This window comes from Anser brachyrhynchus (genome assembly GCF_964034855.1).
Source record: "Anser brachyrhynchus genome assembly, chromosome: 4".
NCBI lineage: Eukaryota > Metazoa > Chordata > Aves > Anseriformes > Anatidae > Anser > Anser brachyrhynchus.
In genome coordinates this window covers 64,297,891-64,324,253 of record NC_137698.1, presented here as the reverse complement: position 1 = coordinate 64,324,253, position 26,363 = coordinate 64,297,891, and the positions used below count along the sequence as shown (strand labels likewise).

The 26,363-nt window shown below is 38.7% G+C and overlaps 1 protein-coding gene across 5 annotated transcripts in view; it reads right to left on the bottom strand.

Annotated features, from left to right (window-relative positions):
• Positions 1 to 9,895: 9,895 nt before the first annotated feature.
• Positions 9,896 to 26,363, bottom strand: part of BOD1L1 (biorientation of chromosomes in cell division 1 like 1) — a 35,384-nt gene continuing 18,916 nt past the window's right edge. Inside the window, exons 13-25 of one of the 5 annotated variants that reach the window (XR_013950272.1) lie at positions 24,673 to 24,719; positions 23,573 to 23,660; positions 22,426 to 22,505; positions 21,698 to 21,782; positions 20,686 to 20,762; positions 19,875 to 19,950; positions 19,760 to 19,794; positions 18,035 to 18,080; positions 15,067 to 15,101; positions 14,867 to 14,951; positions 14,267 to 14,466; positions 12,487 to 12,630; positions 9,896 to 11,277 (exon numbers count right to left, since the gene is read on the bottom strand). Coding sequence is in view for 4 of the 5 variants with exons in the window: in XM_080589510.1 (XP_080445636.1) it covers positions 11,169 to 11,277; positions 12,487 to 12,630; positions 14,267 to 14,420; positions 14,867 to 14,951; positions 15,067 to 15,101; positions 18,035 to 18,080; positions 19,760 to 19,794; positions 19,875 to 19,950; positions 20,686 to 20,762; positions 21,698 to 21,782; positions 22,426 to 22,505; positions 23,573 to 23,660; positions 24,673 to 24,719 (1,061 nt within the window). In the remaining variant the exon portion in view is untranslated. The remainder of the gene's footprint in view (positions 11,278 to 12,486; positions 12,631 to 14,266; positions 14,467 to 14,866; positions 14,952 to 15,066; positions 15,102 to 18,034; positions 18,081 to 19,759; positions 19,795 to 19,874; positions 19,951 to 20,685; positions 20,763 to 21,697; positions 21,783 to 22,425; positions 22,506 to 23,572; positions 23,661 to 24,672; positions 24,720 to 26,363) is intronic. The other 4 variants (XM_080589510.1, XM_080589507.1, XM_080589508.1 and 1 more) reach the window with 4 other exon arrangements.

Sequence of the window (26,363 nt, the reverse complement as noted above, 5' to 3'; positions counted from 1 at the left end):
AAAACAAAGTGTTGTGCTTCATAGCTCCAAAAAAGACCACTGCGACAGAGTCTTCTGCAAAATACACAACAACATCCTTGCAGTCTAATCTCTTTGTACTGTCACCACGATGATTGCTCCTCTTTGTGAGGAGGAATGATATGAACATTATCAGTTGTGCCCATGGTGATGTTCATACCTCTGACTTTGCCCGTAGTTATCATGGAGAAATAAAGCAGAAACCATCCGGAGGCAAAGGATCTTCACATACAACACCATATCACTCACAGGACTTAATTCAGCTCTTTTGGTGGCCCCTCCAGTGGTAGCTGTAAGAAACGTCTGTGGCCATGAGGTGTGCTGACTTTGAAGCCCTGGGATCTGCTGGCAGATGCTGGGACAGTGGCAGCAGGCCTGGGGAGGAGACTTGGCAGACTGGGGGGGCTACAGCAGCACCTGGCATGGAAGAGTTTCCAACTTCCAGCCCTAAATGCCTTGTTCTTGGGTCTGCATTTGGCCAGGTGCACTGCTACGTCTCCTAGAGCTCCTTTCTCATTCATGGTGGCTTCTGAGAAGCAGGCCTGGGCAGGCCGTGTAACTGCTTTGGTACAAGGTAACAGGTGCTTTTCCGTAGAGCATATTAAATGTCAGAACACCTGGACAGGAAGATAATGAGGCAGCAAGATCCTTTTGGTGAGGAGAAGACAAGACTATCAGCTGTGGAGCTGAAAAGTAGCTTGCCATCCACAGCCGGTGTCATGACAGGAATGTGTGTGTGTTTTCGTTTCAGCAGCTGTAGTGCTCTGGGCAGGGTGTGTAGTAGTGGCTTTTGTGGTGAACATCACAGCCCCGTGCTCTTGTATTTTCAAAAAGTGTTATTCTGAGCCCCATGACAAGACCAGCTTATGAAAATAGTGTCCTAAGCTAGCTTTGATACTGTGTGCACCTTATCACCTGTCCCAGCACTCGGACCCCAACTGACATACAGAAATCCCCCATGCATTTCCTCCAAGATGCAGAGGGAGTGTTTGATGGTTTCCTTCAAGAACGGGCTGTAGTCTTCCCTCTTGCCTTTCCACGTGCTGGTTCCACTGGTGCCAGACGTGGACTCCAGCCCAGTTCTTGTTTGCAGGGTCCTGGGAACCTGGAAGGTGATTCTGGTCACATCAGAGTTATATGAGGAGTAGGGGTGGCTAATGAAATGTGGATTATAATTGCTCTGCCTGATATTTTCACAACTTCTCTTATCACCTTTCCTCTCAACAGCTAGTAAGAGTAGTTAGTAAAGGCTTTTTAGCCCATATCTAACCTGTTTGGATGTCAGTAGGTCCACATACCAGCGATCCAGTGCAAGCCAGCTGCTTTACAAAGCCGGTTGATCAAGTCATGTGTCCCTAGAGTCTCAGCGTCTTGCTGAGCCAGACCCCTGTGATCCTCTTTTTTGTTCTTTTTTTTTTTTCAAAGCACCGAGGCACAGAGGAAGAACTTCTGCCCACGCTACTGACGAGACTTTCTCCAAGCAGTGCAGAACATCTGCTGCCTGTCACCAAAGCAGTCCAGGCTTCTGAATTCTCTGATGTCTCGCATTACTGGATGATAGCATGCCTCCAAGGCCAGCAAGTGAGCGTTGGCCAGGACTCGTGCCTGTAGCAGCAGGAGCTACAGCAGGTGTGAGTGCCTTTTTTTTTTTTTTTTTCGGAGTACGGGTAGAGCCAGGCCTGTTTAAAGCTCGTGGTCTTAGCAAAGCCTCTTGATGAAGCTAGTGAAAGAGCAGTAAGCGTCCCTTCCAATAACAACCAGCAAAACAGGAGAGGCTACTCACAAAAGTTCTCAGTTGTGGCAAGAAGAATGGCAGGAAGGGAAATTGGAGCAGAAAAAAAGGACTTTGAAGAAAAATAAATGAAGGACAAGGGCAGAGGGAGCCATCAGGACCTGCCTGGCCTGAGAGAAGGCAACAAGCTGATGATGGGAAGGAAAAGAAAAGGGGAGAGGACAGGAAGGGAGAACTGAGAGCTGAGAGGGCCCTGTGCGAGACACGGAGGGGTTGAGCAAAGGAGGGAGGACAGAGGAGAAGAGAGGGTGGGAAACAGAAGGGATGGGAAGCTCTGGGCAAGGAAACGGTGACCGGAGAGGAAAGTTATTGCCAAACCCCCAAACCCAACTTGTTGCGCTTGAGGGAACGTGCTGAACGTGTTGCTCCTCCAGAAGCCCGAAGTGCCGATAAACACAGAGCCGTGATAGGTATGGGATTCACTACGCTTACATTGCACCTTGAGACGTGGCGGGGGCCGGAGTGGGACCCCGTAGCCCCCTGTGCCCTGCACTACGCTCACAAAAGCAGGGATACAAGTGGATGTGCTCCTGAAGAATCCGGGGGCACTTCTCCTGCGGCTGCAGGGCGGTGGGCTCGGGGGCACCACGGCTGCTTGGAGCATGGCCCCGACACGTCCTGGGGGCTCCCCCGGCCCGGCCTCCCCCCGCACCGGGGCCGGGGGCGGCGGGCGCTGCTGCCGGCGGCCACCCGTTGCCACCTAGCGGCTGCCTGCGGACATCCGTGCCTGGGAAGCACCTTTCCGGGGGTTATTTATTTATTTATGTGTTTATATTTCCCCACCAAGCCTCGATTTTGCCGCAGGAGGCTGCGAGTGAGGCTGCCGAGGCCGTGCAGGGCCGGACTCCTCGTCCCATCGTCGGGCCGGCGATGGGAGCCCTTGTGTGCGTCCCTCCTGACACAGCACCCAGGGACATGCTAGGCACCCAGGGACACGGTCCCACTCTGCATTCACTGTGATAAAGGATCCAGGAGGCTCCCATCGGAGGAGGAATCCCCCCGAAGTCCCAGCCTTGCTGGTCCTGCCCTGGCGGAAGGGCGACGCTTCCAAGGTTTCCAGTGGGACAGGGATTCTTCACCTTTTGCTTAGAGGACTTTGGCCTCTAACACGTTAGAATACACTTAAAGTTTTCCCTATTATATAACAATACAATCACCTTTGCCAAGTCCCAGGCAGACCAAGACACAGCGTTTTAGACATTGGGCAAACAGAGCAGAAGTTGGCCCAGCGCATGCGTGGTGGAGCTTTGCTCCACACCATCTCTCATCCCTGGTCAATGAACGCTGAAGAGCTGGTGCAGATGGACAGCTTTGGGTCTGATGCCCTTGGTTGGAAACACAACTAATTGGAGCTCTTTCCCGTTTTTAAACACTGCTGATCACATTCCTGTTCTTTACTATCTTTCAGAATAAAAAGAGGTGATACAAGCTGAGACAAATTTTAAGAAAGGTGTGAAAAGAGGGAGAGGAGCAAAGGAATGAGAGCTGGCAAAGATGCCTGCTCACTGGCATTATCTTCAAACAATCCCATTACCATAGAAAATGGAATTGACAAGACCCAAGAATTGCTTAGAAAAGCAAAATAAAATAAAAAATATATTATTTTCTTAAAAGAGAGAAAATGTGGGAAGTTTGGAAAGTTTCCCTCCTCTGTCTCATGGAGTATCTCTACACCACCACATCCACTGCTGTTGTAGCGTTTGCTTGTCTTTGTGTTCACTCATGACAGATTATTCCATTTTGGATTATTGCCATTGTGGTATATAATCACAGCAGCAAATATTATCCCATTGTACTTTAAGTACTTAGCACTTGCACCCAGATCCCATTGCTGTTGTCAGAAGCAGAACCTCCCTAATTCTGAAAACACAATAAAATTGTCTGAACATCTATTACAAAGTTGTAACGGTGACTGGACAGTGTTTTGTTCGTGCAAGAAAAATGAAGCTAGCAATGTGTCTGTAACAGTAAAGCTTTGTGGATGTGTTATATGCCACAGCTGCCTTTTTCCTTTCTTGAAGAGGCTCCTTGGTCTGTTAGCTCCAGGCTAAAGCAAACGAACGTATATCCACAAAGCCTGACTGCAGGGCAAAAACCTGGAGATTTCATATTCCAAGCTGGTCCTCCTTTTCTCTTTCATTTTTTTTTCAGTGGAGAAAGAAGTCATAGGAGACATGGAAAGTGGCTAACAACTTTTTAAAGCAGAAAAATAACAAAACCAAATTAGGCGAAAGGAAAAAGTTCCAAGGGGTAGCGCCTTGCTGTAGAGAGAGATGGTCACAGAGCAAATAAAAAAGGCATAAATTACAACAGGGAGCTGCAGGTTAGAAAAAATATTTGAAGTCTACCCCAGGAAAAGGCTTCTGCGTGCCAGCCAGCGCTGCAACGCGCTGGGGGAGGCTGGAGGTGAGGGCTGAATAGAGTGCTGAGTTCAGAATTAGTTGAAAGATGCTTCACCTTCAGTGTATTTATTTATTTATTTATCTATTTTAAGTGGCCTTATATTGCCTATTTACTTAGCCTGAAAAATCCTGGCTGAATAGAGTTAAGTAAGCACTGTATTACTGAGCAATTCTTAGGTCTTGTTTATAGAAAAAGCAGAGTGAAGCTCTCGTTGTCTGAAAGGAAAGTCGCATTCCAGTTCTCTGCTTGCTCTGGGCACTGAAGCAGGAATGACTATTTAATTTCAACCTCTTTAAGTTTATATACTGGAATTGATGCTGGGGTATCTTTCTCCTGTATTCCTTAACATTCTCATGTAACCCTTAGCATTTATTTTTAGGAATGTTAACTGACAGAAATTATGGCATAGCATGTGTGACGGGTCACAATAAAATCTAGAAAAGGAAGGAACAGAATTAGAGGGTTAAGCTGTCTACCTGACAATAAAATCAATTGCTTTGATATTTCTCCGTTATTCTCATTTACATCCCCAGTACACACAAAGGCACAGTCAGCGCTCCTGCTGACTTGTTGTGTGATCAGCACAGGAGCTGCGTTTAAAAAGTGGCTCAGTCTGGGAGTTCAGTTTGCTAATAAGAGCTGTCGATGGGCAGAGATGCAAACTGACAGTACAGCTGGGTCTTACCTTCACTGTTGACTCTCAGCAGAGTTATACAAGTGCCAGTGAGCACTCGATAAATAAAAGCTAACAGCAAGCATGGGGGTGGCACTGTAGCTACAGGTGCCTGCAAACTCACTAGCTGTACTCGACTTTCTTGTCTATGTCTGCTCTACCTGTCATACCCTGCCTAAGATTTTATGTAGTACTAATAAAGATCAAGGTCTCAAGGCTAGCAGAGACTGGTAGAATAACCCAGTCTGTCCTCCTGCATAGTCAAGGTCATCAGTTGCCTCATCATTTCTACATCATGCCCACACTAAAGTTGCAAGTTTCAGTAGTTGTGAGATGTTGACAAAAGAAGCACATCAAAAAGTCTGTAACATCTCCCCCTTGCTGTTCCCACCATAACTCTGCCTTTCAGGTGCCAGTATATCTAGCTGTCAACCCAAAACTAATACACAAAATAAACAATAAAACCTCATTGTTAGAGATGCTTTTTCCTTATTTATTTATTTTTTAAATTTTATTTTCCCCTCTTTTCATTCTCACTCTCTCTTTGCTTTTTCCAATAACCTTCACATACGGTGCTTCCAACATGGGAAAACTGAGCTGCCCTAAACTAGAGTGTATCTCCAGAAAACAGCAAAAGAAGCATTTCCACAATGATGAGGCCACAGAGAAACACGGGCTTGTGGTTATAAGAGGACTTGCACGAATATTGTGGTACCTTTCTCAGTGGTAGGTACCTGCTGGACATCACACCACCTCAGCAGGCAATTTAGACAAACAACACTTCAAAGCCTGTTCTAACACCTAACTTGGGGTGGAAGCAGATGCTTCACCCTGCTCAAGAGTCACAGACATGAAACTTACCTTGGAGATAAAAGCCTAGGCATTGCTTTGTGACAAACATTGCATGAAATGGTGGAACACGCATGCCTCTAACACCCATTTCCTCGACATCCTCTGGAAGGGAACAGTCATCTGGAACATGGACAGTGAGACCTGGTCTCTAGCTTCTGCTTCAAGTACTGATATGTTATGGCACATTAAATATCTTAACAGGAGACAGAGTAGTACCCACTTGATACCCTATAGCCTCACCTTTCGTGACATGAGGGCTTAAATCCTCCAATGCTCTCACCGCAGCATAAAAAAACTTTCCTCCTTTGTGCCTTTGGAAGGAAGACCAACAAAGGTCCGCCCTTGGCAAAACCTAAGCAGATGGAAGTTATCATCCAGCACTACAGGCATGTCCTACATGTTTCCTACAGGCCAGTGCCATCAGCTTCCAGCACAGCTTGTTCAATGTTGTGGGTCACATCTGAGGCACCTACCTCTCCTAATAGAGAAAGCTTTGAGGCTTTGCTTGGATCCCTAACTTCCTTAGGAAGCCAGTTGGCTTAAATTCAGATGTTTCAACACTAGATCCAATTTCAGTTTAGAGCACAACCCTACATTTTACATCAGTTTTAGAAATGGGGCTTTCGTTCCTAAAGAACCCTGAAAAATCTTTTCCCACATCAGAATTTAAAGCATCCCACTAGGGGCGAACCCACTGTGACCCTGCAAGTCATTCCACTGCTGACATACCCACACTGCCAAGAAGAGACATGGCACATTATAGCCAGACTAAGTTTGTCTTCAGCTTTCAGCAACTGTGTGATCTCTTCTTGACACATGGATCACTTGGAACATGACACATTGGAACAAGGATCCCTAACTAGGCTGGATAATCCACACTTCCTACAAGAAGCCCCTGTCACAAGGGAAGGATACAACCCACAAAATAGCTCACTGTCCATTTATGCACCAATTATTTGACACGGAGCTATTGTAAATACATGCTAGAGCTAATGGTGCACTTGGATGACCAAGTGCAACTGCACCCAAACCTATAGTACAGAGGAATGGTGATTCCACACCTCCGCTGGCCACGTGGCCATCTTTGTGCAGGCAGTAGTATTTGCACTACGCCAACAGCCGGTTTAGTAAACAGACCACATTAAAAACTAACCTGCAGTTTCGTAGAGGAAATTTCAGGCTTCCTTATCCATCAGTCTGTGGCTGTACAACTCGGTGCTGGCATGGAGGAAGGCACCGGCCATGGGGCAAAAGACAGAAGATGAAAGGTGCCTTCTAGTGGCAGCCTGACTACTCCGGCCATTAAACCACACCTTTGGCTAATTCATTGCACACTCAGTTCCAAAAATCTACTCCCGCTCTACTAAGTTGTGTCCATTTCAAACTATATATTTTTCTTCCACATTTGTTTGGCATTATGTTCCTAGCATTAAATCTTTAAATTCAGTTATCTATGGACTCTCTCAGACATGTTTATATTTTTATTATGTTTTCCTTTTGGAGTTCTTTCTTCTTTCTTTTTCTTTTTTCCCCCACAGAGCCAGTAAGGGTAAAGAGCTAAAAAGCTGAGATTTGAAAGAGAATGGATTTAAATCAGAAATAACCTTTAGTGGAATTTCGGTATAACACTGGAATTTGGAAATAAAGACTAGAATGTAGACGGAATTTCCTTGGTGTTTAAACTTTCATGTTTTAGTATAAAAAACACCCTGCTCGAAGCAGACCCAGAGTTTTTGAGAAGCTGATGGAAGTAATGGAGTGTGACGTACACAGCTGGGACAAGGAATCTCTTGGAAGAAACAAGCATGGTATCTTTAAGATGTTGCCAAAACCTGCAGAAGGCAGACACAGGTGATTTCCTCTGAACTGAAGCTACAAGCAAGTGAAATAGATGGAGAGCTGTTGAAGTCCCAAAGATAAGAGTCTTCGGAGCTGGTATACAAAATGACTGAGCAGCAATATTGATAATCCCCAAAGTAATATTGAGAAGTCCCAGGATCAAGAGCTTGGATTAACTATATGGAGTATATGAATATGCATTCAGCTTACTTCATTAAGATGTCTACATTAGATCTTAAAACTGAAAACATTTCACATGGAATGACTTCAATGGGAAGAGAGCTAAAACCTACCAGTTAAATCCACTCTTTACAATATAAACAGGTAGAGCTCCAAGGAAATCAAACACTGCTTTGGAAAGAAATGTAGCAGTCGCTCAGCACATCCCAGCTTCGGGGCAGCGACTCACTCAGCACCACAGAGGTCCCACTACCTCTTCCAAAAGCAAGGAGTGGTAAAAGTCTGGGGTGGCAAATGATCTTTTCCCATCGCACAACTCAAGGCAGGTATCAGAATTTGACCACTTTTAGTATTGACACCTAAGCCTGTGTTGGACTTGCATCAAGCAGACATCTGTTGATACTGTCACCATGGCCAGAAACATTTGCTGCTCTGCATTGCGAAGTTTTAGGGGAAAAAGTTTTACTGAGGTTCTGTAGGGAATTCCTCAGCCTCTTGAGGGAATGGAGCCAGAGCTACAGATCTGAACATGTGATGCCCCTAGAACATACAGAGATAAGAAACAGTGAATGTCTGTACTTTGGGTTGATGTAACAGATTAAAAAAACAAAACAACAAAGCAAACCACAACTAAGGAGAGATGTTACTAGAGATGCTGTTCGAATAGAAAATTGAGGCATTCACAGATCTGCCAGCATCAATAAAAACTTTGCTCCAGCTGCTGAGTGCACCTACTGACTTTGGATCGGGTTCCAGATGGAAATTTCACCAGCTGCACGAGTTACTAGCTTGCCAAACCCTATCAAAAAATGACAACTGTAACTGAACTTTTACTGATGATCCTTTAGGTGGTTAAAATAAGCAAACAAATTCCACCCCAAATCCACACAAGTGATTAAAAAACTATATAGTATGTGAATCCATAGCATTTTAGGTTTAAGGCATTAGAGAGATGTAAAGAACTTTTAAGTAGAATGCACTAAAAAAAAAAAAAATGAAGAGATGCTGACAGCTAGCCAGCAATCCATCACGAAGCAAGTGGAGTTTGCCAAAGTTAAAATAGTTGGGGGAATTTGCACTTTCTTCCTCCTCTAGAGATTAAGTAAAAGCAGCTCTTTTGCAGGAAGAGAACTCCTTTAATACCTTCAGACTATGAAATCATGCAATGAATGATCAAAGATACACTCCAAAGACGAGAGGATTTTCCTAAATATTGCCCACCAGTGAGAGGAAGGACAGTAAGAAAGCTTCTAGGTTAGCTCTGAAAGGCTGTCGTTGATCTTCAAGGTTGTATTTCTCTGCTCAGATTCTCTTGCTCTGACTGTCTGTCAGGCAAAAGACAGTCAAGAGGCTCTGACACTTAAGTAGGAGCTTCATCCCCATAAGCCATGAGAACAGATGTGCTTGTGAAAAAGGCAAATGTAACCTGCGCTGGGGCAGGAGAGGTATTACCAGCAGAGGGAGAGAGAAGCAGACATTCAGTGTGATGGGAGGTTTGATAGGAACCTCCCGAGCAGCCTCACTGCTGAATTCAGGTGTAAGGAAACAATAGCAGGAAGAGAAACAGAGGACTCCAGCTATGATCAAAAGCCTAAAAAGAACTGATGGGGAAAAAAAAGGAAAAAAAAGATTACAAACAGCTCAGCTTGTTTAGACATACAGAATGAAGGCTGAGAAGAAACCTACAACTTTAATTTATGCATACTGCAGGGGGCAAAGGGGAAGAAAAGGAAGACATTCAACTCATCCTGTGAAGAAGTGGGTATACGTTACTCTTAGTACACATTAATGCATACATTACTGTTAGTCATGTATAGGTATATATTAGTAATATGTTAGCAAGGTATATATTTCAGCAGAGTTGAGGTGGAGATCAAAAGGAGTTAACTTTCAGAGCAGAGAGGTTTTGTATTTCAGACTCAAGTTTGCTTAGGGGAGGAAAAAAAAATGTGTGCACCTGCCTCTATAGTGTACTACGGCTGGTAAACTGTTAGGTCCTCTCCCTACCTGAAGGTCCTACCCGCAGGACACCAATCAGGTACAACATTACTTGCAGACATGGCTCCAACCAAATACATTTGCAAAAGCAAGTTTTCAGAGTGATATGATTAAAAGATAATAAAATATGGCAACTCAGGTTTTTGGCAAACATTTTATAACTTTTATATAAAAATCTCAGTAAGAAACCAAGCAGAATATCTGACGGAAACATCTGCCTTACAACAAGTTCAAAAAAAACAACCCACAAAAGAGAAAAAAAATAAAGGAAGATTCCAACCCCCCAGAATCCTCTGTAATTATAAACCAGAATACGAACAAAACACTTAAAATAATCTCAGATTGTTTGGCAACTCATCACATCATTACAAGAGACACATTTGATCATAAGAAAAGTTTAACTTTATATACAACTTCACTTGAACATTTGCTCTTACCAGAGTTAATATACATTAAAAAAAGATTCTGGCAACAATACCAGGTTCTATTTTTAATACCTGTGTATAAAATGTAACATAAAATGCTGAAGCTCTATCGTTAGGAGAAGTGACATTTGATTTCAATGGGTTCTTCTTTGTTGAAAGAGACAAATACTGAAAGAACAGGTGTTTAGTTGCAAAATAAAAGTTTGTTTCGTTTCAGGGTAGAGTTGGCTGACTGAATAAATCTAACCTAGTACAATTTATTTCTTGAGGTTGGTAGTAAATTCACGAGTGAAAATATAATCCAGTAAGATTACATTTTAAGTTTTATACTTCGTCACAAATGTGAACCGAAAGGAGCCAAGTCCCTTTCACTATGCTAAACTACTTTAATGCATGCGAGAAAAATACTTTACCAACTGTCTGAGCATATTTTAGAGAACTTCAGGTTTTAGACAGCCCCAGGAGAGTGGAGGGAAAGTTTCCTACTGACATCTGCATAGAATGTAAAATATATAATTAAAAAAACCTAAGGTATATACTAAAGTTTACAGACCAATGCTTTCCATATAATAAATAAAATGTCCGTCATTGATTAGATTCATACACAGAGTAAAATACAACCTATTTTTACAAGTTTATGTACAAAGTGTATTAGTAGGCCAAGGGTGCCTCGTGGGTTGGAAGCATCTGCATTAGCACGTCACATTGGGTATCCCCAACTTTCCAAGTCAGTGATAAAATATATAACTACTTTGTTTTTCATTCAGATACAAAGTAAACTTATTTTTCATCTGAAATAAATGTACATAATATTCTGTATAAACAATAGTTTATAAAGCTGTTTAAAATGTAACTTAGAAGTACTGCATCGATTAACTTAGAGCTCTGAAACAAGCACGTGCAAATCCCTTTGCTTTAAAAAAAATAGAAGCACAGATTTTTTTTTCTTCCTTTTGACTCTTCCACGAAGAGTACTAGTTGGTAAAGATTATCGTTTAGCTTTCTTTACCGGTGTCTCCTCTGTTTTCTGCTGGCCTTTTCTCCGTACTACTGTTGGGCTGCCTTCCCTTTTACGCTTGGTAGACTGCACCTTTAACCTAAAAAACATCATAATTAATTATTTTAACAATGGTAGGATCTGAAAAACAAGAAGGGTGGTCAGGCACAATCCTGTTTAGAGGATGGAACTTAACTGCCCATCTCTGATGAATTATCAGGATATATTGTTTAAAAGCTTACTACTATAACATTATAGTTTTAGTTGCATGGACCCGAGGGAGTCCCTGCACAGTCCCATCACATCTTAGCAGGGTACTGCATGCTAGTTCTGTATGTTGGAGGGTGCTCCAAATGGAGAGTCTGAGGCTAGAGTACTCCTCCTTCCTCTTCTCTTTTGGAATGACTTGTGGATAAGAACAGAATATAACAAACTATGTTATATGCTACCATCTCACAAGGATAGAATAGTAACAGTGGATTAAGCCTTGCATGCACAATAGGGTATAAAGGGCAGACACCATGTATCCTTATCTCTGTTTAAGCATCTATATATAAGCCCACCACATTTCAGCTGCAACCAATTATAAGTGCAGCTTAAACTCGTGGCCATTCATAACCATCAGGTGAACCGTGACAGCTGATCAGTGCACGATACTCATCTGCCACTGTTCCCGACATTCAGTTTGAAAATGTAACTCATACACTTCATAGTGGAAGACAACTGAATGCATTTGGCATATAGCCCGTTCTACAGGTAAACTACAAGATGGATAGCAACGTTTGTTGCTCTCTTTGGATTGTACACAGTGATCTCAACTTCAAAAAAAGCACAGCAGGGAAGGAGGGAAAAGAAAGTATTTTCAGAACTTGGTATAAGGCCTCAAAGTTTCTCCTTTCTTACCAGTTGATCTTAGAAATATCTTCAAAGTTTTAGATCCATGACATAGCATGTTGCTTTAACCTGAACTACAGCTGCCCTCCCCTCTCCCCCACCCCATTCATGAAAGAACTAGAGCTCAAGTTAAAATATTGCTTAGCAGCATTTTCAAATTCTCCCAAGAGGTTTCCAAGGACACACACACACACACACACACAGAAAATCTAGTCTTGCAAATGTTAAAGAAAGGAAGAAAAAAGGAAAAACAAACAGAAAAAAAAAATCCTTTGAAAGCTTTTATATAAAACAAAAGACCAGAACTAAGCAACATTAAGACGGCAGCTAAGATTTTGAACCAGTATGTTACATACAAAGAAAGGATCGATGTAGTGGACTCCCAAACTAAAGTGGCTTTAACTTTCATACTTACTGTGTCAATGGAGGAGATTTACTAATTTTTGTATCACTTGGAGATCTTTTTTTCACTGCTAGCTTCTGTTGTTTTCTGGGAGAAACTGAACTTGGACTGCTGCCTTTAGAAGTTGCACGTGTGGTTGGCTTGCTGGGCTGCTTTCTGTAATACAAAAGAATGATGAATGTATATATAACAAAATACTTTTACCAAGTCACTTTCTTCTTGCATTCCAAGTGTGGAAAATTAAGACCGCACAGTATTTGCAACAAGTAAATCAAAATTGTTGAAAGAAACTGTGAAAAAACATTTGCATGCTTTGAGACAAAGTACCAACCAGAGACGTGTACTTTTGTACCAAAACACAGAATCAAAAAGACTGCTTTACTGACAATATTTAACAAATAACCAAGTAAAAATCCTAGTTTCAAATCTGCAGCAATTCTGGTACATAAATGCCCATGTTTGAAAAAAAGTATCTTTGAGTACCAGCATAACAATAAAAGAAGCAAGGGGAACAAGCTGTGAAAGGAAAGGTAATAATCTTATCCAGTGTAAAGAAAGAACTCATATTAGCCTTGGTATTCATCAGTTCAGAAACATGAAAAAGTGGTTACTGAAACAACAAAAATATAAATAAATGGAAAGTGTTTCCAAAAGCAATCAGAATGAAAACACTGATATCTAAACATTTATTACAATTTTAGAGTTAACTGTTAAGTGAGATAAAAAGAAGCCCCTTTACCTTTACTACAACAGAACTGCTGTTTGCAAAGCAGTAAATCTTCATACGTTTATATTAAAAAGACTGCGTAACTAATACCTAAAATTATAAATTCAAGAGTTTACTCTGTGAGCAGTGCTTCACGTAAGCCCCAAAGGCTAACACCTAATGCAAAATCCTTAGGAAAGAAGTAAATCTGGTGGATTTACAGAAATCTCACCACGAGCATAAAACAAAGCCTGGAATCCAATTTGTTCTGGAAGGCAGCTATGCAGATTAGAACTTCCCGAAACTGGTATTCTTCTGTGGTTCCACATAGCAAAGTCAAGAGGATGACCTCTATATAATTAAGTTTGCCAACAGAAAGGTACGTATACTAAAGAATGGCTTCTTGGAAGCATTCTTGGTATGCTGATCTTTTGCGGTAAGATTATTTTCCTGAGCTTGGAGATCACTAATAGATAAATGAAATCCTACGGTACTGCTGATTCACGTATTTAACTTGGATAACATTTGGAAAAAGAAATAGACATTGAAAAATGTATTTTTGCCTTGTTCCAACTCTGAATACCAAACAGTAAAAATGGCAGATTCATATCAGAGGTCCCTTTTTACCCATCAGAGTTAAGTGCTTTCAGACCAATCTTCTGAGACATCCCTAGGATGAAGATTGCCAGCAGGATCAATTCTCATCTAGCAAATTCAAGTGTGTCTTTTGTGGCCCTAATAGTTTCCCGTCTCCTAGTAACACTGAATCAAGGCAAAAAGCTTTGCCCCTCCTGGTTTGTTATTCACTATTAGAACGAGAGCTACCCTCTGCCATACTAAGACCTGACTCCACTTCCAAATAGGACTTTCCATTCTTCATTATCGGAAGAAACAATAACCTCTTTCCCCTTACTATGAAACCTCCCCTTTTGCCTCTTCATCCCTAGAGAAATGGTACTGGAATTAGATATGGAATTATTTGGTAAGTTCAAATCAATTAAAAAACAAACAAACAAAATCAAAGCAACCTACAACTGAGAACAACGTAGAAAAAAATCTGCTGTCAGTGTCTCTACAAATGGTTACCTTTGAGCCTCTAATCTTGTGGCTGGTCTAGTTGTGGACCCAGAATGCGTTTCATCATCGTCCTCCTCATCTTCTTCCTCACCTTCCTCCTGCTCTCTTACTTCCTCTTCAGAAGATGTTAATTTCCGACGTTTTCTTTCTGGCTCCAGCGTTTCTGCCCATGTAAAATTTTACACATGTGCTATAATTTTCCAAAAGCCCTCCAAAAGGATATGGACACTTAGTTTAGAAAAGGTATTCTATTCACAAATCCCATTTTAAGTAAGTATTTTTCCATTTCCTTTATGCTTCAACATTTTTAATTCACACTTGTTTGACTTAATCTTGCTAACACATTCACAACAGTTTACTTATGCAGCTCATAGCCAGAATTCATAGAAAATTCATGAGGCTTTATAGAAGCATCTGGGATGTAGCAATTCTGACATGAGATTACAGCAATTTACACATATTTACATAATATTTACACTAGCTGTAACTCAATGATTTTTCCTCAAGAAAGGAAAATTGAATAAAGCTTATCTTGTTGCTATCAGTATACAGAAAGGCACAGTAATATCTCCTCATTCTGCTAGGAACAGCACAGTTTCATGTTTTTACCAGTTTCCTCTGACTGAACCAGAGAACGCCTGGGCTTTCTCCCTCTTTTACGCACAGCCATATCTGCTTTCCCAGCTTCATCTTCCTGAAGAAATAAAATACAATCAAGTAAGGCAAGAACAATTTAATTTAAATAAAAGACAGACATTTTTCATTACATACTGCTTATAGGCGTACAAAATTAAAATGCTTACACTTACATTTGTTGTTTCTTTCTTATTTGATAAGTCTGTACCTAAAAAGAAAAAACAAAATGGAATCCTGAACTTCAAATCTTTTGCTACTCAGTTAAAAACCACAAACTTCTTTTGAACTCTGTCAACTTTGCTTAAACAACACAATGTCAGAAAACATTTAAAGTCTCTAAATTAGAATTTGGCTTGGCTTTGTTGTATTTTGTTATACACAGACTGGGACAATGATTTATTAATATTTTTTTTTTTAAGCAGTAAGGCTTTTATAAAACTGATGCTATATTTATTACTTTGTTGCATACGCTTTTTTTTTATTTTAATGGAAAAACAGAAGTTACTTATCCCTTTTAATTACTGTCAATCAATTACAGCACCACAGAAAAATTTAGCTTGGAAGGGGCCTCTGGAGGTCCAGCCTCCTGTTCAACACACAGCTAAACTCAAAATCTGATCTTACCGCTCAAGATCTTGTTCAATGCAATTCTGAAAGTCTCTAAGAACACAGGTTACATACGTAGTCCCTCTGGGCAACCAGTTCCAGTGCTTAACTACAACCACGGTGAAGCACCAAGATGGCTGTAGCTCAAAAAGGCAACACTGAAAACCTGTATATATAATACCTAATACCTAGCATACAAATTAGGTGACTTCCTCTGTTGAAATGGCCCGGCTTTTCAACTCAGTGCTTCTTACAGACTGGCTTGTGCATGTTAAAATACATCTACAAACCCTGTGAACCGTGTTGTCCCAACCTGGCCACTTTCTATGGTAGATGGCTACTGCTTCTACTCCAACTCTGTGGTAAGAAAAATAATTTTATGAATTTTGAGGTTTGCCAAAAGGAATTATCTGCAATACTGCATGGGTAAAAATCTCCAGCTGTGGAAGGAGAGTAGCAGCCTAAACAAAAGCATGTTTTTATACTTTTTTTCTGCCATAAAATTGCCTTTTTTTTTTTCCTCCAAGAAAGCTTAAAAAAAAAGAGACCACAAACTCTAAATCCATCACTAATTAGACCAGTAGAGTAAGAACAGAAGAATGTCAACTCAGTGGACCAAAACCAGATCTCAAAGCAGAAACATATTCTAAAATTCACACAAGTGTTTTTTTGGAGTTGTGCTGTTAAAGTTATGAGGAAAAGCTTTTACACAGAAGCAAATGAAATGAATTGCAAAGATGTGTAACTACTTGATGAAGAAGCATAATAAAACATAGGACTGTCCACTGCATTAAGTGTTCTACATAAAATAAGTCCAATACATAAAAAACATTTTTTTAATTCTGTTGTGTACTGAAGACAGATACTTAAAATTCTGGTAAGTTTTGGCAAATTTATAGCAAAATATTTTGTGATTGAAGAAGATTTCATTTAACTACACGATGCTTTTTTTTTTTTAAAAACAGAAACAATCTTCCCTTTAGGATGACAAAACGTGGTACTTTTACTTCAAAGTATAAAAATAATTAGCAATAACAAAAAATCCTACCAACTTTACAGCAGCAACCACTAATTAGTGCCAAATAATTTCAATTTCAAGTTCAGCATCAGTTACTTCTACTTATTCAGGAAGAGTTTTCCAGAGAAGCCCTTCTCCACTGCTGAGCATGTACAGAGGAGAAGCATGCTAAGGAAGGATGTTTCCTTCAGAAACCAGTTGTCTCCAACTGCATGAGTTGCCATGACTGAAAACGACTTCTCTGCTTCCCATTCTGTACGTGAATCTGTCTCTGTCATAAACCCTTATACAGAACATCCCAAAATTACCAGACTAAATGGACTGCACAAAGGGATTCCACTTTGTTTTCCTTTCCCTGCCAGAGGTTTTCCAATCCTCACATGAACGCTAACATATGATGAAAAGTTTCACAAGATATTTCACCCACTTCAGACACTTTATATTGCCTGTGACATCAACAGCCTTTTACCTGGAAAATGATATGTTACTTAACACACTAAATTAAGTTTTAAGTACACAGTCAAGCGTCTGTCCTTTTTAATAAAAAGCAAGCCAAAATGTAGTTTTACACCTTTCTCACATTCTTGTCTGTTCTCTTTGCAGTTGACAGAAACCAAGTACCACACAACCAGCTAGCCCTCCAGAGACAATTCTGAAGCATATAGATTAAAGCTGACATTTAAAAAATGCAGTGAAAATAGGAAATAGTCCATATGTACAGTGCAGCAAGATTAATGTCTCTGTAGAAACCTAGGCTTTTGGAAACTCCTGAAGGTTTGTTTTGAAGATTTGTTTTCTCAGATTTCTTGTATGAATGTTTGTATTTGTCTATAAACTTTTTCTTTGTTTGTCTGCTTCATGAATGGATTTTAAAAAAATATTTTATGAATGGCTGTTACTAAAAGACTTAATTAAAAAATCACCATCAGTTGACCTCTTACATCACAGGTGTTTGAATAGGCAATAAAAATATAAAAATATCTCACTTTTTATTTGACTTTAGTTTGAAACACTAGCAGTATATTTCCAAATAAAGTTAAGTGATAATCTTAGAAAATGTTTACAGTAGTTGTGAAAAGGGAAAGAAATATTCCCTCAAGCTGCCACTGACCTTTTCAGACTCTTATTGACAGATAATGTAATTAACTGAACATAATTAGATTTTTTTTCCTACATGCATTTTAAAGCAGTTAATGTAAAAACTGTTACTTTGATATTCACTGTATGAAAGAAAATAAGTAGAAAAGGCACCATGTGCCACACACAAATGCTTGGGTAATATTCAGCAATGCATTACTCTACCCTTTAAGCTGTAGCCGCACTCCTGAAATTAATTCTCGACATGCTGCTCTTTTCTTAAATGAAAACCTCAGTAGGAATTAGGGACAAGTCTTCACTGTCCTGTTTACTCAGATATTTTCACAAGTTGATAATACTGACTGCCAGAGATGATGTTTAAGAAGGACCCATTTGATGGTCTTGAGCACCCCCTTGCATTTCTCCCATGATTTGCTTACCTGTTTGAGGACTTTTCCCTTTACTTGCAAAGGCTGGAGACTGCAGCTAGATTTTATAACGAACAAACAACAACAACACACAAAAACACACACACAAAAAACAGGAAAATCCAAGTTTGTATTACATAAACACAGAAACTTCTTTCCATTCATTAGTAGAACATAACTGCAAGTCCAGAAAACACAAAGATTCTAACCAATATGCAGAAAGTTTGTACTTAATGGCCCATAAACAAATGAAATGACAGTAGTTTCAGTAACCTGATATGGTAATTTACACTGGAAGTCATTACAGTGAAATATATTTATGAAAACTTAATTCTCAAAGATAAAAAGAAAAATTTAGTGCAGTCACTTTATGTAATCACACACAGATTTGCAAGTTGTGGTCACCAGAATTTTATATGTACTCAGAATACAGAAAAGGCTATATAACATTACACAATCTCCTACAATGAATGTCAACAAAATCTAGTTGCTTTCATCGTTACACGACTACACTAAGATGTCTATACCATCTTTGAAGTAGCAACAGATTCTCAATGCAACTTTGGGAAAACTGCCTTGCAAAGACAGTTATTCACTTTACAGAACCATTATCTCAAATGGGTGGCAAGTAGCTGTTCCTCCCGCAGCCAGCCTGTAACTGACTGACACACCTATGGGTCATCACTTGGAGGTGCAAGACAGTTCAATGGTTGAACTAGAAAAAGACAACTCGGTTCCAGTGCTGAATGTGCCAGCGTATATATATCCCAGAGGGGATTTAAAATGAGTTTTAATTCTCGTTTGAAACCAAAACAACACTTCAAATTATTTTTCATTAAATTGATATTGAAAAATAATGATTAGGAAAAAGATTTACTAGAATTTTGAAACAAAGTTTTACCAGGCCTGTAAAAGGGACAGACCCTGAAAGGGCTGCCTGAAATGCATGGACAGAAGAAGCAGGGACGAGAACACCTGCTAAATTCCCCAGACTTCTGACAACCATGCCAGTGTGTGCCTCAGCAGGCAGAATGAACCAGCTTCAGTAAGTGTTTCTTTTTTTTTTTAATCATCTCTTTCCAAGCAATATTTCTATCCTCAATCCATTACTACCCAGTGCTGTAATCCAACTGGACTGCAGGAACACTTTCAACAGAAAAGCTGGCAGTGACTGCACGTCACGTAGGTCTAGAAATCAAGATATTGCTGAGCTTTAGTAGACAGAGAGATGTTTCAGGAGCTCTTAACTTACTATCAGTGTGTCTCTGTATTCTGAGTTTACTGTACATATTGTAATGTAGATAACTCAACTGGATTACATAATACTTTAAGATTTTAATAGTTAATATATGCTATTATTAAAACAGGCTTATGTAGAGAAGAAAATCTCAAGTTTTCTTTAGGCCAAAATAACCCTCAGCACAAACCAAAAGGCATGTAAGCATGATGAAATTCTGATCACATGCACACGTATACTGCTAGACAGTGTAACACATCTGTATTATTTACATTGCACTGTTTGATCCTGTTATTTGCCACGTTCAGACGTAAAAGTATATTTTGCTTACTGAACTCAGTTATATCAGTATATACTTTTCATAGTTTTTGTATGCTTAGGCTGAAATCAATTATCAAGCTTTCCATAAAATGTTTCTGAAATACCATTAACTATTAAACAGAAGAACGGCTCTTGAGCTAACATGTTTAATTGCACCCAAACAAAATAAAGGCACTTACATTCCCACTGCTCATATCAGCTTTTGACTCCCCACCTGAGGGAAGAAATATGAATTCAGAACTTGAATGTTACTATTTTCATTATTTTCCCACACAGGTGTTATGAATTACTTACCACCAGGCTGCGCAGCTTCAAGAGGGTATTTACGAGGCCTTCCTCTTTTCCGTTTCACTACAACAGGTTGATTTTCCTATGAAAAATAAAGGACAGAAGTATTTTAGTTACTGTAACTGACATTCAGCATTTGATCAATATAATATAAAGACTGCTGCTAACACAGTGTGATAGTAGCAGAAGTAATGCTTGTCTGTTTAAAATATAGGTGATCCAGATTCTGTTAAGAGATGCTGCTGTTTATAAAATCCGTATCAGAAAAGAAACAAGACAACTCCTGATTGTATTAAATTTTCTGTGGCTTGCCTCCGGCACAATGCATGCTTGAGAACACAATGCCTTTTGCAACCTCCCACCTATCCCACCATGTTTTTTCAGTCTTACAAGAACTCCAAACCTGGTATCTTCTGATCACCTTTTCCCACATAATATAGGCTACATCTTTTAACAGCTAAGGAAGTGCTATTTAACAGTCAGTATCCTAATTATCCCAGTATACCGACTGGTAAAGTTCTTTATATACCTATATACAGAAGGTCTTTAGTTAAAAAACAAAAACTTTTAAGTTTAAACTATGAAGGACACCTACAAGTAATAAATACTGGCTGAAAATCTCTACCAACAGACTCTTCTATTTACAAAAAAAGAGTGTAAAGTCCCTCAGTCTAGAGGTGTCCTGTTTTGTTTTCACAGCTATTTATGGTGTTGGTGAAGTCAAAATTTTAATACTGCTGTCAGCAAAATACAAACCACTTGTTTTCAGCGTGAACCTATATTATCCCAATTAGTTATCACGAATAACACCACTCACCTCTACAGAATTTTCATTTGATTCTAGACTCTGCTTCATTTTTTCAGACACTTCCTGCTCAATGCTGGATTCATCTTCTCTCACACACACAGAGGAAAGAAAAAAAGAGAAACTGTGCATTTTTGTTTTGTTAGACGAAGAAAAAGGTACAAGCCACAGTTTCTGGACTAAAAGCATCATTTCATTCTGTTGCCCCAAGTTCAGCTTCCCTATAAACACCCATCAGAAATTAACACTTTGCCTTGAAGCAACAATATGTTGGACTGCCAAAATGCTTCCCTAACACTAGATGAGTTAGAAGTGACTTTTAATTTAAGGTGAAAAAAGTTCAACAAGCCACTATATAATTTTCTCCCACGTTCCATGAAATAGAAAGCTGTAGACAGTATAGTGAGGATATAATCAGTGAGCATACAAGCTCACTGCAAAAACAGCTTCAGATTTTTTTTAAGACATGCTCACTGGAGAGACAAAACTATTAGCTCAAACTGGTATTAGGAAATGTACACTGTTCACACAAAGGCAGACTCTAGCTACATCAAAGTCATTATTAGCCCTGTGGACACATCATTTTTATTACTTTTTTTTTTTAAGTGTATTTAATATGTCGATTGCAACAGTGTAACTTGTAAACTCTTTCCTTGTAGTTTTTTCTATGTAAACAAATAGGACAGTTCTTCTCACATGTCCTGAACATGCTGTTCCCCCTGTCCAACTGTGTATTTGCAATTGGCTTCCCTACTCAGGCTGTATACTGAAGTGGATGCACAATATCCCTGTAACTCCTTATCTGGGTCAGGCTATCACCACCAGGAACATGAGATTTGCACTTGCCATTAAAAGAACTGAGAATAATGTATTATTTGATAGCAGTAACAGAACAGAAAACAACTAGAGAATATATGCAAGTACTTGACTGGGACTGAATTTCTCATTGCTCCCAGAATCGTTCAGATGAAAGTAGCACTCAGTACGGGTTCAGTAAATTGCAAAGATTGTGTATTTTCATTACCTTTTACTTCCACAGCATTTCTAGGAAGCGTATGTGTTGCATCAATTTCTTTGGACATTTCTGCTGTATCACCTGAAGTAACTTCCTGCATTGTTTGGAAACAACACAGAAAAGAGCAACTTACTACAAATTAAAGAAATTGTCAGTTACCTGAATTTAAAAGCAAACAAAAAAACAGTTATTTTGTAATCTCTCAAAAATGTTGATGTTGAGAGCCTTCATCAAAATCAATGGGTAAAATAATCCAAAATATTCTGCATGTACTTTTACAATGAATATCTGTTTTTTCTTAAGTTCCGGTTCTGACCTGGAGGGGATCTGTGCAAATCCAGGACTTGGGTCAAGTCTGATACCCTCTTGCTGATTTCAGATCAGTACAAACATAAAGATGCTGAACTGACTGGACAGCTGGGCTCCCACAGTGCTCCATGGGATCCTAAGTTCTTAACTATTGGGCAAATTGTCCATCACAGATCAAAAGTATTTGGTCACTACACAGACATTGTGCACAACAACAGAAACCTCTGCAATTTTTTTTTTTCCAGTTCACTACCCTATGGAAACTTATTACCATTCCATATTCATTTTGCACTCAACACAATGCAAATTAATTAACAGTTAATAATAGACATACCTCCTAAAGTAAACTGCTATAGAAATAAAAACTTAGACTTAAGTCTTATTTACATTACAATTATAGAACATTAAAAAAGTGTTCTTCAAAATACCTTGATGTTATTAGGTTTTGTTTCGGAACACTGACTTTGTTCATCATCTTTTCTCACATCCTGAGCAATCGGCTGGTTGCCTGAAAAACCAACAAAAGTTCAAGCGTTAAAAAAAATAGTGCCTTGTGTATTTGTCAGATTTTGATGTTGCTTTTATACCAGCAATACCATTAGTGCTATTGGAAAGATTTTGAATAGCAGCATCTTATTTACAGAACTATGAACAGGAAGTTATGCTGAACTCTCTTTGAATAGGAACACAAAATAATTACAAAAAAGAATTCCATGTTTCTTATTTTTTGAAATATGAGCTCAAAATTGAAATTTCACAGATACTATACCAAGAAATTAAACATCAACTGTAACTTCAATCCAACCAGAGAAACCAGTTAATGAAATGTGGGACACTATCATAAATACTGCCTGGCTTCACATTACTCACTTCATCAAATCAACATTCTTGGAAGTGGAAGGAAAACAGTTATCAAAGACATGACATAATCAGTTAGCCTAATGTACCTTTTTTATTGTTTTGTTATTGCAAAAAAAATCAAAAATTTTTAGTAAGCTTTTTTTGAAGTAAGTTTTTGCTTCAGTTGAAGGCAGAGTTTAAATGGCTATTATACAGTCTCATGATTATGTCAACAAAATGCCTAAACAAATCTATTAGCTTAGAAATATTTATGCCATTCAATGGACTAATTTCCTTCTCAACTTTTGCTTCTAGACAGACAAAAAGGTTACTCTAAAACTTTGGTTTTCCCAGTCTAACAGAAAGAAACATCCAGCCTCACAATGTCCAGTGAATGGCCAGGTATTTCCTTGATGATCAGCTTTCCTCAGCTTTATTTTCCTTCCGTTTTTCTTCTTTAAGTATAAAGTCAGTAATTATTTTATAGATTAAAGAAAGTTTGTTCCCCTATGATCAAAAAAAGCTACAATACTCTTCTGTATACTACTGAATTTGCTACCCTATTATTATAAAGTATATGAAGCTATTTCAAATATGTTGAGCTGTTTTGGAAAGATGTATTACTTTGGATTTTGTAATTCCCCATTCCAGTCTTTCCTTCAAAAGAGAATTTTACGGCCTGATCACAGCAGGACTTTATTTTGCAACAGAAAAGCTTTCCACTGTATCACTTACATTTTTCTTTATCTACTGTTCCTGAAGATTTACATTGTATTCCTTTAGATCTATGTTCTTCAGTTATCTTGGTATCCACGTTTTCCACCTATGCATAAAATACAAAGAAAGATAACTCTTTACCTTCTTTTTCTTCTATTTTCCTCCTCCATAAAGTTTATAAACATAGAAGGGAGGAAGTTATTCCCACTCACTACTTTTAAATACAACATCCATTAAAATGGGAAGTAGTGGAATTACAAAAGCAGTCTGTTTCTACAGCTCAAAGAAAGTTACTACTATTACGAAAGAACTTCTGACTTGCCGTATTTGCACATTTTTTAATTGATACTTTTAATGAAAAAAACGCTTAGTTTTAATTAGACATTCTACTATGTGTTTTAAAAGCAATGTATCATAGCAATTTACTCAAAATATATTTGGATTTGAAAGGACACTCTCCGACATGCAGAAACAAAATCAGTATCTCATTAGAACCAAAACATGATCAAACAACATCGTCATATATATATATATTACAATATATGTATATAGTAATATATATATATATATTACAAAGTTAAAAAGATAAGTTACTATTCAAGTTCAAGAAACTACAGACACACATTTTTAACCTGTCACATACATAAACTGTCTTGCTACTGCTCCATAAGAAACACTTCATAACCTTCTCAGTCATCCTTATTACAATTACAGGTTCCACGTTCTTGTGAGATCGCAGTGGACTGCGCTAGAAGAGCAGCTTTCTAGTCCCAATCAAAGGCCCCACTATAAACCCTATTTTGCCCTCTTTTCTCAAGGAGAGGAACAAGCTTCTATCTTCTGACAGTTAAGAACACTCTTGAAATAGTCATAAAATGTTAAACAACAATAAAAGATTTATTTACTGGTAAATTCAAAAGAGTAATTAGGCATCAACCTACACAGCTGCACAGTCTCCATATATACACATATATAGGCTCTGCATATACAAGAAATAATATTTTTGTTTAGAGAATATTTAATGTAAATAGAACTTTTAATGTAAATAGAAGTAAATGCAAGCAAGAAAAAAGCAGCATAAACTGATAGTAAACTTTAAAAAACAAAACAAAACTTACGTGAATAGTTTCTCTTCCTAGAGCAATATTCCTCTGCTGCAAATCTACTAAAAATAATAGAAAAATTAGAAAAAAGTTCAGCAGCAAAATATCTTCGTATCTTCTATTTCACCTCTCTGAAAGGGCTCTAAAGCAAGTACCTGGCACTACATAACTTGCTTTCAGTGTTGAAAATACCATTCACCCAAGCACCTTATCCTTCTTTTAACAGTGTATCATCAAACAAATAAAAATAAAAAAAATGGATTTCTAAAGCATAGATAGATGAGAATCATGTTAAGACTAAAATATAGGCATTCAGGAGGCTGTGATCTTTGAAACACACAGGAACCTTAAGTTAAGAAACTATAAGTTTCAAATACAGTTCTGGCATTTGAATGAGTCAGTCACCAACATCGCAGACCTAGATGCTAGATCATGGGATGAAGTAAATTATGCTGAAAACTAAGCTGTAACATCAGGCTTGGCAGAGAACTAAAGTCTGCACAATTGTAGCAGTGAGACAGTGCACATACGGAAGCTGTTTGATTGCTAGACTCTACTGTACTCTAACTTTGGCTCTGACAAAGTAGAGCCAAACCTTACATATCACAAAAATGTGGAAAATAATTACATATTATGGAAACTAATGAGTCCTCTGCAATTTGGTAAAATTCCATATCTTTCAAAGTCACTTCATATAGGTACAAGAAGAGAATCCTAAAAAAGCTGCTCTATGAAAGGGTTCAAAAAAAACTTTAGATCTGATTCACATAGGCAACTGAATTAGTATTTTTATTTTAAAAAGCTGCTAAAACTTTCCAACCAGCTTTTCTTTCAGCTACAGTAAGAACTTAAACCTACAATCCAATAAAACCGTTTTCACATAAAACTCTATACAATTTGTAGCTGATTTCTTAAACCTATAAGTTTTAGGAACAATTTATGCACAGCTATACTGTTTAGTTGCACAATATCTTCCAATTTTTAAAGCAGTGTCAAATGAAGAGCTAGATCCTACCCACTCAAACAGCAATGATTTGTTTACATTCCAAGGAAGCTTGGACTACTAAACTACTGTGTCTGCTGTTCATACTGATGACAGGACACACATTTGTCTTTTAAACAACTTCCTTTTACGTACGTTGAGCTATATGTATATATATATACATAAAAGAGAGATTATTGTGTGTGTGGGGAAAAAGCAAAAAAATCTCTACCAAGAGCTACAAAGCATTATTCTTTCTTCAGTGTGTGTCATATCCAACATGATTTACACAACAAATGGATTTGTGTTAAACATTTTACATGGAACAAGATTATCGCTGCCAGTTCAATGTGCACATTTTAAATTTTAAGTACTGCCTGTCTGGGTGACTGCGTGATGTGAAGTGGCACATTTTGGATCTGGTGTCCTGAAGACCACATTCTTCTAAGCCATTCTTGGGGTTTACACTCCTTTCTTGTGAGTTGAGCATGTCTCTTGTCACCTGGATGAATATACTACACCATTAAAGTAGGTATATGAATTTGACCTACCCCGAGAATAAAAAGGAATCTAAGGCTTTACAACAAGGCACATCTCACCTTGGTCCTAATTTTGTCCTCTATTTCGTAAAGTTATTTTGGTATACACGTAAAAATTTACAAGTGAGCTTTACAGCGCGTCCTTTCAGTTTATGCTTTCAGCTGCAATTTCCATAAGAGGAAAT